The 17,990-nt window shown below is 41.7% G+C and overlaps 2 protein-coding genes and 1 long non-coding RNA gene across 4 annotated transcripts in view; all 3 read right to left on the bottom strand.

Annotated features, from left to right (window-relative positions):
- Nucleotides 1–359: 359 nt before the first annotated feature.
- wu:fc50b12 (uncharacterized protein LOC103911624 homolog) lies at nt 360–2,058 on the bottom strand. Its single transcript, XM_034187167.1, is given in 4 exon segments — nt 360–557; nt 559–613; nt 1,647–1,810; nt 2,014–2,058. Coding segments are annotated over 4 exon segments (462 nt in total).
- Nucleotides 2,059–3,548: 1,490 nt separating this feature from the next.
- LOC117524558 lies at nt 3,549–3,864 on the bottom strand. Its single transcript, XR_004564795.1, has 2 exons — nt 3,792–3,864; nt 3,549–3,758 (listed from the first exon to the last, which is right to left on the bottom strand). It is a non-coding gene; the product is annotated as an uncharacterized LOC117524558 (long non-coding RNA).
- Nucleotides 3,865–7,309: 3,445 nt separating this feature from the next.
- The window catches only part of slain1a (SLAIN motif family, member 1a), a 44,236-nt gene continuing 33,555 nt past the window's right edge, over nt 7,310–17,990 (bottom strand). Inside the window, exons 7-13 of one of the 2 annotated variants that reach the window (XM_034187208.1) lie at nt 17,144–17,260; nt 15,802–15,906; nt 15,521–15,667; nt 10,330–10,659; nt 9,123–9,308; nt 8,704–9,037; nt 7,310–7,631 (exon numbers count right to left, since the gene is read on the bottom strand). In XM_034187208.1, coding sequence (XP_034043099.1) covers nt 7,556–7,631; nt 8,704–9,037; nt 9,123–9,308; nt 10,330–10,659; nt 15,521–15,667; nt 15,802–15,906; nt 17,144–17,260 — 1,295 coding nt within the window. In that variant the 3' untranslated portion in view covers nt 7,310–7,555. The remainder of the gene's footprint in view (nt 7,632–8,703; nt 9,038–9,122; nt 9,309–10,329; nt 10,660–15,520; nt 15,668–15,801; nt 15,907–17,143; nt 17,261–17,990) is intronic. The other variant, XM_034187210.1, reaches the window with a different exon arrangement.

The raw sequence follows: 17,990 nt of genomic DNA, 5'->3' as shown, positions 1-17,990 counted from the left end.
ATGTTTTTTACTGAATTTTGGGTTTCTAGTAGGAAATATACCAGAAGGCCTTAAATGCTCACATTGCCCACTAGATGGTGACAAAAGCTACTCTAATGTGCGGCAGTGTCTGGACTGTTATTCTTTTGAGAAGTTAGAAGTTTTGGAGAAAATAAGATGAGCTGACAGCCAAAAATAAACTTACAGTTGTGACCTGCCCTCATCGGCAATTTATTTGTTCCAGTATTTTAGAATAAATTCACGTAAATGATTGTAAATTGGGAATAAGTTGGACAAAGAAATCAAAGCAAGTGAAAACAAGAACTCAGGATTGTTTTATAAAATGGATTTTTGGAGACATCCAAGGTCCCATGTTGCTATCATTTAGTGTGAATGTGCAGTTCCTTCTTTGTCAGGTGAGTCTGGTGCCTGTCGACATCTCGCTGGTACCGGATGATCTTGCGGACGGTGATGAGGAAGGGGAATACGGAGGGAAGCTACACCCTGCGGCTCAGCTTCTGGTGCCCCCAGTGGAGGCAGTGTATCCTCTCAGCCAGGTCCCTCCTGCCTGCTCGCTCCCAGTCCGTCCCACAGCAGCTTGGTCTTATTGACTTTGTCCCATGACCTCTCATACCTGAAGGACAAGGCAGAAATATGAGAGGAATCAGGGAGTCAGAGCTACAATGGAAGCCCCCAGTTTTAGTTTCTGAAAAATAACTCAAATACATTACATGCTGTCAATCACAAAAACAAAAGGGCACATAATCAGGATAAACACGCTATATCTTGGTTAACTTTGATGCACCAGATCAATACAAAAAAACATTTTTTCTGCTTTTGTAATATATCGGCCACCTGCTGGACATTTTTGGAATTGTTGCAGGGATTTATTATCACAATCATGTTGTTGTTATCCTTTGGGTTGCTTTCATTTTGTTCGGAGTTGCCACAGGGGCTACAGCCAGATGCACATTGGTATTTGGCACAAGTTTTACGCCGGGTGCACTTCCTGACACAACTCCAGTTTTACTTGGAGAAACACACGCACAGCCCCTGGTGTTCCCAAGAGGTCTCCCATCCAAGTACTAACCAGGTCCCGCAGTGCTTAGCTTCTGAGATCTGACGGGATCAGGCCTACACAGAGATCATCTGCGGGAAATTATCAAAAATGGAACTTGTCTGCCCCCTGCTGGATATGACTGAAATTATCACAAGAAATAACCTTATTGTCACATGCATGATGGAAAATTAGGAGCAGGTGGGTGAAGTTACAAGCTACTCATGTGTAGCACCTTGGAATGGTTTATGTTGTGATTTAACACTGTTGAAAGGAATTTAAATTGACAAAGGAAAATTAGCAGCAGGTGCAGTTGAATTTATATGTCATCCATGTCTCCATTGAATTTTATTTTATTTATGTTATATTTTATATTCTGTGTGTTTATAAGACTGTCCTTAAACAACTGTCTTCTATATCAAATCCTTTGGTGCATTTTTCCAAACTCTGCACTCAGATACGTGGATTGTTCCCGCCACGGGCTTGCTGTATATCTTTAATTTAGAAATAAAATTTTGAGCAGCCATACTGACAACTCAGAAAGTATTTGAGATATGGATCATAACTCATAAACATGCAACATCTAGAGCAGTAAACAAACAAAACACACCAGGTCTCCAGCATGTTCCTGGCCTGGACTCTCTCCTCTGAGGACTTCTTGTGAAACTTTGCGATCTCAGTTCTGGTGAAGCCGAGCTTAGACGCCAAAACAGACCACTCAAAGAGAAGGTGCCTGGAAATCTCCTGAAACATCTTCATATTGATCACAGCATCCTGAGATTAAAACAAAACACTTTGTACACGTGTTTTCTGTAAAAACGATCAGCAACTCTAACACTTAGGGTTTTTGGGGCATTTTCCCAGAATGCATGAATTTGGAGTACAAATCACACTGAAAAGACTTTAAAGAAATGTCTTCACAGGTCACAGAGACGGACGTCTTAGAGAAACAACCTGCAGAGACATAACGCACTTACCGTACAGTCGTCAGCCTGGCTGTTGCCGAGATTCAATGTTAACATGCTCATGTGTTAAAGATTAATCACTTTAACGCCACACGGAACTCCAAACTGTGCAATTTTAATCCTCCTGTGACCAGGTCAATACATCAAATTACATCCGCGCGATAAAAAAACCTCCAAACAAATAAAAAAAGGCAACAATAAGCAGCATAAATGTCAAAACAGGACGTCGGAGGGAGCGCGTCACAGCCGCTCATTTCATGGACATTTTAACCAAACCTCAAACACTTTACACAACGAGGGCAGGAAATATTTTAAAAGGCTTTTATTCACTTTAAAAACTCATTGTATCATCTGTAAACAGCATCAGGGCTTCGTGTGCAATATTATTGTTAATATAATGTTAATTAAAAAACAACAACTTTAAAATAACCTCAGCTGTCATAGAAACAATGATTTAAAAAGCAAAATATGAGACATGCTTAGATCTTATTCTTTGGCATGACTTTAAAACAACAAAAAAACATATTACTAAGTTGCGTAAAAAAAGTGCTGTAATGTTCAGCCATAAACAACAGACATGAATTTACTTAATTTTAAGGACACAAAATCAAATTTACATTTCACTTTTTTGTGCATTTTCGATTTTTGAGACATATTGCTTTAAGGTTTCTGTCTTGACGCTTTGATGTCTTCCTTGGTCTACCAGTATGTTTGCCTTTAACAACCTTCCCATGTTGTTTGTATTTGGTCCAGAGTTTACACACAGCTGCCTGTGAACAACCAACAGCTTTTGCAACATTGCGTGATGATTTACCCTCTTTTAAGAGTTTGATAATCCTCTCCTTTGTTTCACTTGACATCTCTTGTGTTGGAGCCATGGTTCATGTCAGTCCACTTTGGTGCAACAGCTCTCCAAGGTGTGATCACGTCCTTTTTAGATGCAGACTAATGAACAGATCTGATTTGATGCAGGTGTTAGTTTGGGGATGAAAATTTACAGGGTGATTCCATAATTTATTCCTCAGAACTGAGTGATTCCATATTTTTTCCCTCTGCTTGGTCTAAAAAAGTAACCGTTACTGACTGGCCACAATTTTTTTCTTGATTTCTATTAGTGTTTCTTAAGCCAGAAAGTTGCCATTTGAAATTACTTTAGTTGTTGGTCATGTCTGTGATCTGCTTTTTTTCTACAAAATTAAACAACTGAATGAACATCCTCCGAGGGCCGGTGATTCCATAACTTTTGCCAGGGGTTGTAGCTTTTCAACTTGAGAAAAATTTCATTCATTCGCAGGAAAAAAAAATCTTAAAAGGACACTCCTTCAGAATCTTTCACATTTAAAATAAAACCCCAAATAAGCAAAGGCATCAGAGGGGTAACGTAAACCCTACACACACGCTTTGTTCAGGCTATACGATGTCATTTCATGAGGTTTTAGTGATGTCATCACTTAAACTCATAATAATGAACGGCTGGTCAATCTCAGCTTTGGGTCACTGCTGTAGTCTTACCGGTTGTGGGACATATCCTGCAAATTGTGTTTTTTAGACTGTCATTCTGAGGACTTTGACCTTGATCTTTGATCAGTCTGGCCCAAAAGTTAATCACCTGGAGACATTCACCCAAGGAATGTTCCTACCAGGTTTGGTGAAATTCTGCTGAATAATTTCTGAGTTATTTTGTATACAAATACATTGAAGACTGATTAGATTTCCCTCTGCTGTGGCTGGCGTGATGGGTAATAAAGTTTTTAACACTACACATTCACAGGAAATTAAATGATATCTACGTAGATGATAACACAGGCAGCCAGGAAGACATTACGGCTATGACAATCTGACATTTGTCCCCAATAATCTGGAATACACCCAAGTGTGTGGTACATTTGGCCAAAATCAGACTGAAATGTCATTTCTAGATCTTGACCTTTGCCAAAAAGTCAATCTTCAGTCAACCTTCACTGACATAAACAAGCTTGGTAAAATTCAGCAGAAGGAGCTGGGAGGAGGTGGAGGAGGCCAGCAAGCATACGGGCAGATAGAACCTTGGCCCAGTAATTGACTTTTGGTCAATTTGATCTTGCCTGGAAAATTCCACAACCTACATACTGCATTTTTTCAGAGTATAAGTTGTATAAAAAAATCCATTACAAACAAGAAAAAAAAAAACAACCAAACAAAAACACCCACAGTGCGTTGCAAACGTTTTCACCTCCTTGGGCTTGTATACATTTTAATTTGTTTATGCCATTTCAAACACTAAAAGTACAACCCCTGGCCATAATTATGGAATCACTGGCCTCGGAGGATGTTCATTCAGTTGTTTAATTTTGTAGAAAAAAAGCAGATCACAGACATGACACAAAACTCAAGTCATTTCAAATGGCAACTTTCTAGCTTTAAGAAACACTATAAGAAATCAGGAAAAAAAAAAAACTGTGGCAGTCAGTAACGGTTACTTTTTTAGACCAAGCAGAGGGAAAAAAATATGGACTCACTCAATTCTGAGGAATAAATTATGGAATCACCCTGTAAATTTTCATCCCAAAACTAACACCTGCATCAAATCAGATCTGCTCGTTAGTACTGCATCTAAAAAGGAGTGATCACACCTTGGAGAGCTGTTGCACCAAGTGGACTGACATGAATCATGGCTCCAACATGAGAGATGTCAATTGAAACAAAGGAGAGGATTATCAAACTCTTAAAAGAGGGTAAACATCACGCAATATTGCAAAGATGTTGGTTGTTCACAGTCCAGCTGTGTCTAAACTCTGGACCAAATACAAACAACATGGGAAGATTGTTAAAGGCAAACATACTGGTAGACCAAGGAAGACATCAAAGTGTCAAGACAGAAAACTTAAAGCAATATGTCTCAAAAATTGAAAATGCACAACAAAACAAATGAGGAACGAACGGGAGGAAACTGGAGTCAGCGTCTGTGACCGAACTGTAAGAAACTGCCTAAAGGAAATGGGATTTACATACAGAAAAGCTAAACGAAAGCCATCATTAACACCTAAACAGAAAAAAAACAAGGTTACAATGGGCTAAGGAAAAGCAATTGTGGACTGTGGATGACTGGATGAAAGTCATATTCAGTGATGAATCTCGAATCTGCATTGGGCAAGGTGATGATGCTGGAACGTTTGTTTGGTGCCGTTCCAATGAGATTTATAAAGATGACTGCCTGAAGAGAACATGTAAATTTCCACAGTCACTGATGATATGGGGCTGCATGTCAGGTAAAGGCACTGGGGAGATGGCTGTCATTACATCATCAATAAATGCACAAGTTTACATTGATATTTTTGACACTTTTCTTATCCCATCAATTGAAAGGATGTTTGGGGATGATGAAATCATTTTTCAAGATGATAATGCATCTTGCCATAGAGCAAAAACTGTGAAAACATTCCTTGCAAAAAGACACAAAGGGTCAATGTCATGGCCTGCAAATAGTCCGGATCTTAATCCAATTGAAAATCTTTGGTGGAAGTTGAAGAAAATGGTCCATGACAAGGCTCAACCTGCAAAGCTGATCTGACAACAGCAAATCAGAGAAAGTTGGAGCCAGATTGATGAAGAGTACTGTTTGTCACTCATTAAGTCCATGCCTCAGAGACTGCAAGCTGTTATAAAAGCCAGCGTGGTGCAACAAAATACTAGTGATGTGTTGGAGCGTTCTTTTGTTTTTTCATGATTCCATCATTTTTCCTCAGAATTGAGTGATTCCATATTTTTTCCCTCTGCTTGGTCTAAAAAAGTAACCGTTACTGACTGCCACAATTTTTTTTCCTGATTTCTTATAGTGTTTCTTAAAGCCAGAAAAGTTGCCATTTGAAATGACTTTAGTTTTGTGTCATGCCCTGTGATCTGCTTTTTTTTCTACAAAATTAAATTACTGAAGGAACATCCTCCGAGGCCGGTGATTTCCATAATTTTTGCCAGGGATTGTAAATCATGAGTTTTTATTGCCAATTTTCTTTAGAGAAGTCGGGGGATGGATACATGTACATCTCATGTCACTGAATATGTCTCATACTTCATTTACATCAGTTATTAAAAAATACAAACAGCATGATACTGCATTGTGATCATCATCAATCTGTGTGGAGTAGACCAGTTCTCAAAAACTGAGTGACTGTGCAAGAAGGAGAAGAGTGAGGAAAGCCATCAAGACACCCAGACAACCAGAAGAAGTTACAGGCTTCTCTGACTGTGATTGGAGAGACTGTGTGTCGGACAAATGTGGCCTGTTGCAGGACCACTCACAGGTTCATGGTGAAGTAGAATAAAAAAGAATGTTCACAAAAAGGAACAGTTCAGATCTCGGCTTGAATTTCTGCTGAGCCTCCTGGCAAACTGTAGCTGGACTTTTAAATTTGTTTTTTCAGAAAATCCTTCTCTGCTCCAGTCCAACATGTTGTGTAAGCTGGTGATGGAATATACAAAACGTGCCCCATTTCCAATTCTCAATTGCAATACAGATGTGTGTGTCCTGGTGGCTTCCCTCAGCAGTCTCCTTTTGCATGCTCACTCAGTTTTTGAGAACTGTTGATTCCACACAGATTTTTTCCACAGAGTACCACACTGTTTCTTACAGACTGATGTAAATTAAGTCCAAGACATATTCAGTGACTTGGAAATGTTTATATATCCATCCCCTGACTTCCCTAAAGTAAACTCAATATAAAAGCGATGCTTTTGTAATACAATAGTAAAGGGTGCCATTACTTATGCAACCCATCATCTTGGCTTTGATAGTTTTACTTAATTTATATCAAGTTGTAAAGATTTGCTTTCAGTTTAAGGAGGATAATTTTAGACATTTTAATATAGAAAAGCCCAAATTACTTAAAATTGCATAAATTAATTAAAATGTCTATAAGCCCAAGGGGGTGAATCCTTTTGCAAGGCCCATAAGTCACAGAACCTCTCAAACTAGTAAAAACAAGACATACTCTGAAAAATACAGGTACATACATGTGAACACTGGAGTGGAAAAAAAGTTTTTGAATCACTGACCTTCATGAAATTGACATTTGCCAAACTTAATCCTTTAAAGGAAACTACGGGGTTGATCTTCATCCACATAAAAGCTTGGTGGGAATCGACTAAATGTTCTGGGAGGAGTAGCAGCAGAACAAACAAATTATAGCTCAAATTCTAACATGATAAGATTAACTTTTTTTTTAAATTTTATACCCAAGATTTAGTGTCCTACTTTGATGTGGTGACAGTAAATATGATTATGAAGGAGTGCGTCCTTTAATGGTCCACAATGACCAAAAAATAATTATTAAAGAGGTTCAGGTTCATGGTTTCTTAACATCTAATTTTGAGAACATTTCCAGGCTGCACCACAGTGTCCATCTTATATCAGGTACTAAAGTTAAGATCCAGCCTGCTGGACCTGTACTGCACCCCACATGGTCCATCCTTCAAAGTTCACAGCCAAAGTCTGGGCTCGCCTGTCAGCACGGGTTTGAATCTGTTTTTCTCGCGCAGCGTTACCCTGTTCAACCCGTGCACGTCAGTTTAACTGGTCTCAGTAGCAGCCGTCTTTCCAGCTGCCGTCCCTCAGGGTGCTCAGCGCAGACAGGCTCTTTGGGGGAGTCAGCAAACTGCAGGAGCAAAAACAAAAGAACATGATGCACGCAAGTAGGGTGATTAAAAAACAAAAAGCACCAAAAAAAAAACAAAAAACAGTCTCTGCTTTTCAATGGTCACCACAGTGCCCCCATCAGGCCAAGAAGTGGAAACGCTTTAAAATGTCAATTTCAATTTATTTCAATTTCAATTTATTTTTATTTCTATAGCGCTAATTCCAACTGATTCCATCTACTCAAAGTGATATTAATCAGTGAAATCACCTGGTGGAGTCAGTGGCTGCAAAGAAAACCTGCACCCTCTTGGCCCTTTCTGGAACAAGTTGCCCACCCCTGATATAAAGTCTACAAGCAGACAGAAAATTCTTAAGTTCTTGGTCCCTAAACTTGGAGTCCATTTATTGGGAGCCCAAACTAAACTTAGTAGTCAAAATTGATAGAAAGAGTTCAGGAAAAACTGCAGAATGTTCCACGCTACAGGGAGCACCCTCAAAACTTGGCAGTTTTCCAGAATTCCTCAACCAAACTCAACAACTTTGGTTTTGGAAGCTGGAAAGTTAGGATTTTCCTTCTATCCTTCCGAGAACTACAGGCCCTGAGGTTCATCAGACTGATGCTCTTCCCTGGACATGGTAGAGTGAAGCAGATGAGAGCTGATGCCTCCCCTGGACAGGACACCCGGTCCATCGCAGGTTACTTCTCCATCCAAACCCAGTACTCATTTACAGCCTGGTGGACTGGGACGATGCAGATGAAATGTCTTGTTCAAAAACCAGGCCAAGTGGCATGAAGCAAACACCTGGAGTCAAATCCCAGTCTATATATATCTTGGTAGTCCAACTCCGAGCCCACAGAACCACCTGCTCTGTGCAGACGGCCGGCGCAACAGTGGAGTCTCCTTTTTTTTTTTTTTCCAAAATCAATATGAAAAAATTATGAGTTTTATGCTCATCAAATCTTCACCATCTCTGGATTTCATCACATTCAAATATTTTCAACAACATTTTGTTTAATCCCACCACCAAATAAATGGAGGCCAAGATCAGCGCCACAAACCAGCTCACTACATAAGAATATGGGTTTTTACCTGCGTGTGGGCAGGGAGATTTTGCTAGATCGCATAGTTGCGGCGGTTCCTACAAAAGAAGCCGGGCGAGGCAGGGAGCTGCGGGTGACGGCCGGCTGGTTGGCGGCGACTTTCAGGGGCTGAGGTACCAAACTGCCGCTGGGTTTGAGGGGCTGAGGCAGTGCGGCACTGCTGGGGATGGAGTGGAGACTGGTGGAGGTGGTCAAGGCGGTGGAGGCGGGGCTCTGCTGGACTGTAGGGCTTACGTAGGCTGTGGCTTTTAGTGGATGTCGGGTCATGGTTGGAAAATTCCCCACGCTCTGGACCCGCTGACTGAGTTGGCCTGGTGATGGAACTGGAACACAAAGAGAAGGAATTTAAAGATGACTGAAAGCAACTTAAAAAAAAAAAAACAATCCTTGTAGGACTGAAGGTCTTACTGAAGGACTGGAGGCGTGTGAGCGCGCTAGACGAGTCAAAGCTCTGACTGTTCCGGAGGGAGGGCATTGTTGGCAAAGAGGAGGGGCCGGGTGAGGGGTTGACAGGGGAAGCCAGGCAAGGAATGCTGGGAACACTTGGCATGCTGGGAGTTCGGATCAGGTTGGGCAAGCTTCTCCGTAGTTTGTCTACGCAACCACATGAACAGATCAGGTCAGGTCCTTGTCATGTGTCCAAATCACAGTTAATGTAGTTTTTTACACATGTGTCTGACATTCCTCATGAACTTATTAATATTTCTAAAAACGTCCACGTACGATGTGCATCTCACAGTCATTCTACAAGAGGTGGGCGTTTATAAGCTTTTGCTTCTGCCCAAACTATTTCAGGCACCTTGTTAAATAGTTTCTTTATGAGCCTTTTTTTTTTTTTTTTTTTTTTTGCTATTTTGTGTCTGTGGGTGCGGAATAAATAAAATTCATTCATTCATTCAAGACACCTTAAAAGGTGCCTGGTATTCTTATACCTTTGCTTCAGTTTAGCCTACCATAAATGTAATAACAACTTCAACATGCTCTCCTAGTCCTAGGACTAGGACTAGTGGACCATCGGACTAGTGGGAACTTCCCCTGCTTGGCTAGTTGCTGTTGACTCTGCAGTGTCTGTCTTTTTGAGTATTTCATTAAAAATATTTGTGATAATATGGCTTGATGTGCAGTCGGCTCTACTAAATGACAATATAAGAATTCTGTTATCCAGAACAGAGTTTTAACTAGTTTGGGAGGTCTTGTGACTTATACACAGGTGCAAATTATATATCAAACAATCACACATACATTAGCAATAATAATAATTATAATGCTTATTTATATAGGTTTTCCCAGGAATCAAATCACTAAATGAACTAAACTAAATAATAATAGAATAAATGCCAACAATTAAAATTAAACTACAACAATCCACAAAATGATTTTTTTTTTCAAAAGTGAACAGGTAATTGATTTATGTGTTCATGCTGTTTACACCAAGTTCCGAGCCTCAAATCTGAAGGTTTTTGGTTGCAAGTTTTAATATTTGTTTTAAGACACCGTGTGGCCCACAGCTTAGAAAAACGCTGATTCCTTTAAGTCCGTCTTGCACAGTCTGAACACTAATTTCTAGTCGATACATAAAATAAGGACATGAAGCAGTATTCGATTCCCCGCTCACCTGTGGAGTTCCTGTACACTGTGTGTGTTTCTGTGGTCAGGCTGGACGATCCAGAGTACTGAGACAGTCCGCTCAGGGAATACTGAGGGCTGGATGAGCTGCGCCTGCAGTCTCTGATACTGGAGAAGGTGTGAGAGTGGGGCAGACCGCCCCGCTGCATAGAGCCTGTGCGAAAGAGGCGGGGCTGAGGAGGAGGCAGCTGGTCGTAGCCTTGGTGCTCCTCGTCCTCCTCCTCCAGGTCCAGCTGGCTGCACCTGAGGGACTGTATGGAGAAGCTGGAACTGCGGCGGCTGGTTGTGGCCGAGGTAGAAGCGTAGTCCTGTCGGAGACCTGAAGAGCGAACACATCGGCGTACTGATGTGAGGAAACGCCGGACATGAACTTCGGTGTACTGCTGCAGATGTACATTTACATACATCTTGGCTAAATTACTGTGTTTTATCGCACTGCGTGTGAGTGCCATATAAAGTTCTTTTAAAATAGTCGTTACAAGATTACAACAGTTTACATGCACAAAGGTGAACGCCTCTTCAAACAGCATGGAAGGTTCCAAACGTATCAGTGAAATAGCCGCGTTTAAGGACCAGCCTGAGGAACCAGTTCTTTCTTGCACTAAGAGTGGAAAAAAAATTAAACAATTAAGAATCTCCACAAGTCAGGTTTGTCCAGACATCAGTCAGATGTTTATGTACTCTCAGCTTTGGTTAATTTTTAGTGTTTTCTATTTTGATCGATTTCTCAGTGATCTCTATTTGGGTTATTTCTAAGTGTTTTCAGTTCACTTTTATGTGTTCTCTGTTTTGGTTGACTTCTGTTATTGTCCTTTTGTGTTCACTTCCTGTTTTACTTTGACACTGTCTTTTTTGTGTCTCATTTCGCTTGCTTTCCTCTTGTTTGGTCTCACACCTATACACCTGTCTCCAATTATTAATCCCCTCTCAGTCTATTTAAACCCTACTTTTGTGGTACCTCCTTTGTTGGAATGTCAGTTGTTGCTTTGTTTTAGTTTCCTAGCGTCTTCTTATCTCTGTCGTTGACCTCCAGTTGCCAATACACGCTGCCTCTTTGTTTTTCCAGAGTTTAGCCTGCCATTCATTGGACTGTTGCCTGGTGTGACTGATCTCTGTGTTTGATTCTCAGCATGTTCAACATATTTCCAATGTACCTGTTCCCTCACGAACACTCACTGCCATTTGTCTGATATCCTGTGTATGACCTTGGACTGAATCTTGACTTTATTAAAGAACTTGTTTGAATACATTCTGTCTGTTCTCTGCATTGGGGTCATACCTGAACTCAGAACCTGACAAAAAGAAGAAGTCTTCTAAGGCCCTGAGGCCAATCGGCCTGGGTGCTATTACGACATACGATGGCATGAAAGGCATGAGAGTTGTTGACCCCCAAAACGTGAATCTGATGCAAATCATGAATTATCAACAAACCATTAAAGAAAATTTACGCAGACCATGAATATCTGTGAACTATTAATAATTTTGCTGCAAACCGTGAATAAAATATGCCACAAAATGTAAGTGCAGGTCTCACAAAATGTAAGTCGCAAAACGTAAATATCAATCATATATATTTTCTTTCAGTTTAAGCAGTTTATGGATTTCAGTTATGGATTAATTACTTCAGGATATCTTGATCGCAAACGCTATCTCCGCAAAAAACAAAAAACAAAAAAAGGTGGGGGGGGGTCACTACACCCAGTGAGGCAGGAAGGCGAGACCCCAGTGGGCTCTCACTTGTGGTGTCTAGCACCCAGCCCTGTTGGGTGTGACTCGCTCTCTGGACAGTGGCAGGTGGGGAGTTTGACTGGGGCGGGACACCTGTCAAACGGTAACGCAGGTGTCCTAAAGCAAACTCAGGGAGGACAGAAACCTCCCGTGGAGCAGAAGGGCAAAAACTCACTTGATATTGATTTTCAGTATAAATACAGACTGTGAAAGTGGGGCCTCACGATCCATCTGACATTTTTGGGTTATAAGCAGGAGGTGTCAGAAAATTTACCACAGGGACGACTGGCTTGTGGTGGCCAAGCGTTCATAGCGACGTCACTTTTTGATCCTTCGGTGTCAACATTTCCTGTCATCATGAGGCAGAATTCACCAAGCGTTGCATTGTTCACCCACTAAGAGCGAATGTGAAAGTCTAATGTGCGCGCGAGTTGAAGGGTGGCACAAAGCCTCGTGATGCAATGAAAGTGAGAGGCACGACCAAATTGTGAAGAAATTCATGTTTTGAGAGATATTTTTTCAGTATTCATGCTTTGTACACAATTAACAGGTTCTATGACTCCATGGACAGGATACCAGTCTATTGAAGGTTACTTCCCCAACCAAAGCTAGGGCTGGGTGAACTGGGACGATGCAAATCAAGTGTCTTGTCCCAGGATGCACTTATTTATAGTCAGACAACTGCAGTGAAGGGATTGTAAAAATGATAAAAGGAGATGGTGTTGTGGGCTGGGGTGTTTGGCTGGCTTGGTTTTTGTTTTCTGTTTCTCCCACCAGGTGGTATGCATTCAGGACTGAGTGGCTGAGCATCAGGACCTCACCCTGAACACCTGAGGCTTGTTATCACGTGCAGGTCATCAGGATTCACAGCTGTGGTGTATTTTGTCTTAATCAGAGATTGCTGCATTTAAACCTTGAATGCACAGTGTGTGATTGCCAGAGACTCGACCTTGTGAGCAGACGTGTGAGATCGACGTCAGGAGAACAATCTCACCATCACGGACGCAGAGACCGCTCCAGGTTTGACGCCACAGTCTGTGAAGGAGGATTGGGTGAGGTCTCACGCTCTTCAGCACACTTCCTGAGGTAACTTGGTTTTGGTGACTTTTATGAAGTAATGACAGTGGATTTGGTGTCCCTCACACCTTGTGTTAGTGAGCTGTCACATTATGCTAATTGTCTAATCAGCTTCTGCTGCAGTGGAGATTTGAACTGAGTTGTTCCGTGCCTGCAGGGTAAGAAGCTGATGTATAGCTTTAAGCCAGGAAGTGTTTGCTGATTGCGTGCACCTTTGAGTTGTGTCTCTCTGTGTGGAGTTGGACTCACCTCATGTTTTCTTTCTTCACAGACTCGGTTTGTCGCGGCCACCTGGGGGGTGTCGGCAGAGTCCCTGGGTCCGAACTGCTGTGGCTCCGGACCGTTTGCGCTGCTGAGAGCGCGCCGTGTTTTCACCTCACCAGACCGCGAACTGTTTAGTTGTTTAGCATCACTACACTGTTATGTTTATTAAATTCTGTTATCTTTTGAACCGTGCTCTGCTTATTTTATGCTGGCTCCTTTCAAACGCTGGGTCGGTCCTCCGACCGCGTCCGAAACATAACAGATGGATTACCAATATGTAGACTTGGCTTCTATTCTCAGTGATTTTTCAATTTCTTTTCATTTATATAGCGCCAAATCACAACACAGCTGCCTCTAGTCGCTTCACACAAGACAGGTCTAACCTTACTAACCCCCAGAGCAGCAGTGATAAGGAAAAACTCCCTCTGAGGTAGAAACCTCAAGCAGACCAGACTCAAAGAGGTGACCCTCTGCTTGCGCCATGCTACAGACACAAATTACAGAACAATTCACAAAACAAATATACAGGACATGTTGCTGATGCACAGGACAGGAAATGATACAACTTGTCTGTTGTAGACTCTTATCTATTTCACACTATGGAATCCGGGGATAATCACCTAGACCAGTGGTGCCCAAAGACATTCCAGAAAGGGCCAAGAGAGTGCAGGTTTTCTTTGCAGCCACTGACTCCAGCAGGTGATTTCATCACTTTGAGCAGATGAGTTCATCAGTGAAACCACCTGCTGGAGGTGGAGGTGTGCACTCTGCGTGTGCCCTTTAGTTCTGCTTCACGCTACTGAAAGACAAGAATAGGAAAGGAAAAACATCCCCTCCTTGCCATCGGTGAATATTTCAAAAGACTGCACTAATATGCTGAGTGATACAAAGTGAACACCTCCGTACTGCTCAGTCAAAGCAAAGCGGTGGTTTGCACAAGGACTCAAGGACACTTGGTGATGTTTTCAGAAGAGTCTGGCAATTAAAAAGTGAAAACTAAAGACTCTATTTGACACCACTATATTAAATTAATACACACAAAGTATCAAAGAAAACCTACAGCTTAACCAAATCCACAGATTTGCCTGTTCTCACTTTCTCAGATATGTTTCCTGAAAAGACGTGGTGTCCAAGTGTGCTGGAGCGGTGTGTGAAGATCACGGTTGCTCCTGAGTATGATGTCACATGCAGTTTGACGACATAACACTGTGGTCTAGCGTGCAGATTGATAACGTAACATGCTGGGCTTGTACGATGTGATATGTGCAAAAACACCCATGTAACTTTAGCATAACTGTGGTACTTCAGGAAAACCTCCTGTGGTGTCCTGACATCGAATGACAACGCCACAAAAGTGAAATGGAGCTTTAGATACAACTTTATACATCGGAGAGCACGACACCACTTTTTTATGTCCGATACAATACTGATACTGTAACTTTCAGTATTTGTCGATAACAATACCAATATAATACTGTTTTCCCAGTCTTAAATCAACCAATCTGTTAATAAATCCACACTTGGCTGACCTAACCATCGAACTAAATCACCTCAAACTGGGGAATAAATATTCTACCCTTCCTCCTTTCTGAAATCCAATCCAGCAAATTTGGTCAATATCAGCCTACCAATCTGAAACACTGGATCAGCACACCTCTACTTTATACGACTCGTCCTTTATTTATTATCAAATTTCAAGTAGTTTTTCTTGAACTGTTTTCTTTCTTAAATTAATAAAAAAAAAACACCTAATAGTCATTCGAACATGGAGAACGGGAAACAGGTGGCCTCATACCTGCCAACATTTGAATGTACCAATGTGGGATACCCATGCGTGGCCGTGAGCGCCAACGGTGCAAAGCATAACTAGGGGGTCAGAGAGCGTGTCAGAACCCACATAACGGCTGGACTAATAGGTGTCCCACACACTCGTGTGGGATGCTGGACACGGGGTAAATACCACCCAATGTGGATGGTTGGCAGCTCTGCTGGCCTTGAACTGGGAGCCTTCCTGTTTGGAGGTAAGTCCTTAGAAAACACCTTGAGGCCTCTGAGTGTTTTTTGTCATCTACCTCTGAATCTTTAAGGCACAGTTCAAGCAGCTGACTCACTCTCCTCCTGAAGTCGTGCCATGACCTCCACGTCGGTCATGTCATGCAGCTTGTAGCTCATGATGGAGTCGTCCTCCAGCTCTGACACACCCGCCTCGCTGTCCACCGATGACTGTGGGCTGATTGCTGCGTGCCGGCGGCCTGCATCTAAAAATAATAATAATAATTTTAAAAATGCACCCATGACAGGGGTGGATCTTTCTCAACAAGTGAGTTAAAGAAAAACAATTTGCTGCATGCAGAATGGATGTGATAGAAATCAGCGTGTGGGTGGGTCTTACTGTGGAGGGTGGCGTTGGATAAGAAGGTGGGAGATCTGCCACTCAGGCTGCAGCTCGCTCTGAGCGCCGGCGGCACCAAAGCCTGACTGCATGACAGGATTGGAGCTTGGAAAAAAAAAAAGAGAAAAGAACACGTCTTCATATTAAATATTCTGTTTCATTTTCGTTCTCCAAGTGTGTCTGCCAGGTGGTGAGATTTGATAATCTCTTCTCTGCAATCGTTTCCTGATTGGATTTAAGCTGACTGTAAACACCCAGTAACACGTTGTTAAAAAATCTGGGTTATGTTAACGTCAAAAAACATACTTTGGAAGGAATAAATGCTTTTGGCTCCACGTTTATTAGTTTGGATGCGAAATGGAGCACAAACACGCCAACTTTGATGATTATTAAGTGTGTTGCTGTAACTGTTGGTGCATGAGTGGCCTTGGTAGCCACCAGACGTAGGCTTGGTGGGGGGGTTTCTAAAACACATTTGTGTTTTAGAAAGCAATCACTGTTAAACAATCAGAAGATAACTCTTTATATTTTTGATTCAGTACATTTCTGAGCAGAAACAAATTGGCACTCTCACTGACAGTAGCACCTCCTTCTAATTTCCATCATCCAGCCAGTATCCACCAACCATCCAGCAGGTGGCGTGTTCAACAGATAGCAGAGTATGGCTATGGGATATCACATAAGCAAGACAAAGCTTATTAGGTATGTCAGTGTTCATCCAGTTTTAATCAGTTTGTCCTTGTTATACGCCCAAAATTTCAACATTATAGCTTCAGATGGCATTACAATTTGCCAACTCTAATCATTATATTTTGCTGTTTTGCAGGGAAGTATGGCTACTAGACCTAGAATAGCAACATTTACAGCTGTACAAGCACTGAGATGGATTCTTGATGCCCAGAGTGAGGATGAAAATAGCTTGTGATTGTCACAAAGGATGACTGATGGGTTCATTGAGATTTCTGTTAAAGTACTGGCATATTTGGCATATTGCTAGTCACCGGTTCTTCTATATTTGATGCTGTAATTATCCAACCATATTAGTCACTAAAATAGCTTGGTCGCTTGAGGGTTAAATAATTGTGCTAGCAATCAAATCAACACACAGGTGGCAGCACAACATAAAAAGTGCATAAATACATAAAAATGGTCAAGTTTTGTTGTGTAACAAACACGTCAGTGTTCTAAAGTTACTCACGTCTGTGTGCACTGTTAAGACAGAATCAGCCACGGTGAGATGATTCACACACAACAATGAATTCACTTTAGCTCCATTAGCAAACACAAACTGGTTATCTGTGCTGAGTGACTGGTTAGCAGGCCTTCTGTTGGTTAGTGTTACCTGGGGACTCGGTTAGCGCGGCGGGTTTAGTGTAAGGCAGCACGGGACAGCTGATGGTGGACAGTCCCTCTATGCAGCTGTACGGACGGACGGAGGACACTCCTCGCCACCGCTTAGCTAGATGTTAGCATGTAAAACACACATACATTGATTATATTTCAGCACACGAGGGCCAAATGCTAATCTGCTTTTCTCAGATCAGTATTGATGTCCCACATGATTTGGTCAAAGCACGGCTTGGTTTGGCTTAACACTACAGCTTAGTGAGCCAAACTACAGGGTTTTATTTATTTATTTATTTTTTTGGGGGGGGGGGGGGGGGGGGGGGGGATGTGAGGATAATCAGAGATTACCATAAAGGCTAAATCTACTTTCCAATATAAACATAAGCACGATTACAGCCACCACAGCAGTTTGCAGGATCTTAAATCTGACCTTATTTCAATGATTTTATATGAACCAACATATGTATCAGCATGTTTGATACATATGAAAAAAATGTTTGAAAAAAAAAAAAAAACACTTTATAGAAAAGCATGAAATGAAATGCTTAAATCTGAATGCTAGAGGTGTCCTGAGGTCCACTACAATATCACTGTCATAGTGTTTTGAACTTTTTGAAGCACTGAATAGTTTTATGAAGCAGGGTTTTGAAATAGTGGCCGTTTCTCAATTCAGAGGCTCCATCCTTCTAAGGCTGCATTTGTTGACCGCATGCATCACAGTGGTGCAACTAGGCCTCATCTCATTTCAAAGACTCCTTAGAATATGTCCAATAAATGTAGCATTCTTTCTCCCGGAAACGTATGAACACAACAGGTGAATCCTTTGCGATCCAACAAACGCA

Source organism: Thalassophryne amazonica, chromosome 14 (assembly GCF_902500255.1).
Source record: "Thalassophryne amazonica chromosome 14, fThaAma1.1, whole genome shotgun sequence".
NCBI classification, from domain to species: Eukaryota; Metazoa; Chordata; class Actinopteri; order Batrachoidiformes; family Batrachoididae; genus Thalassophryne; species Thalassophryne amazonica.
This window is presented reverse-complemented; position numbering and strand designations above follow the sequence as displayed.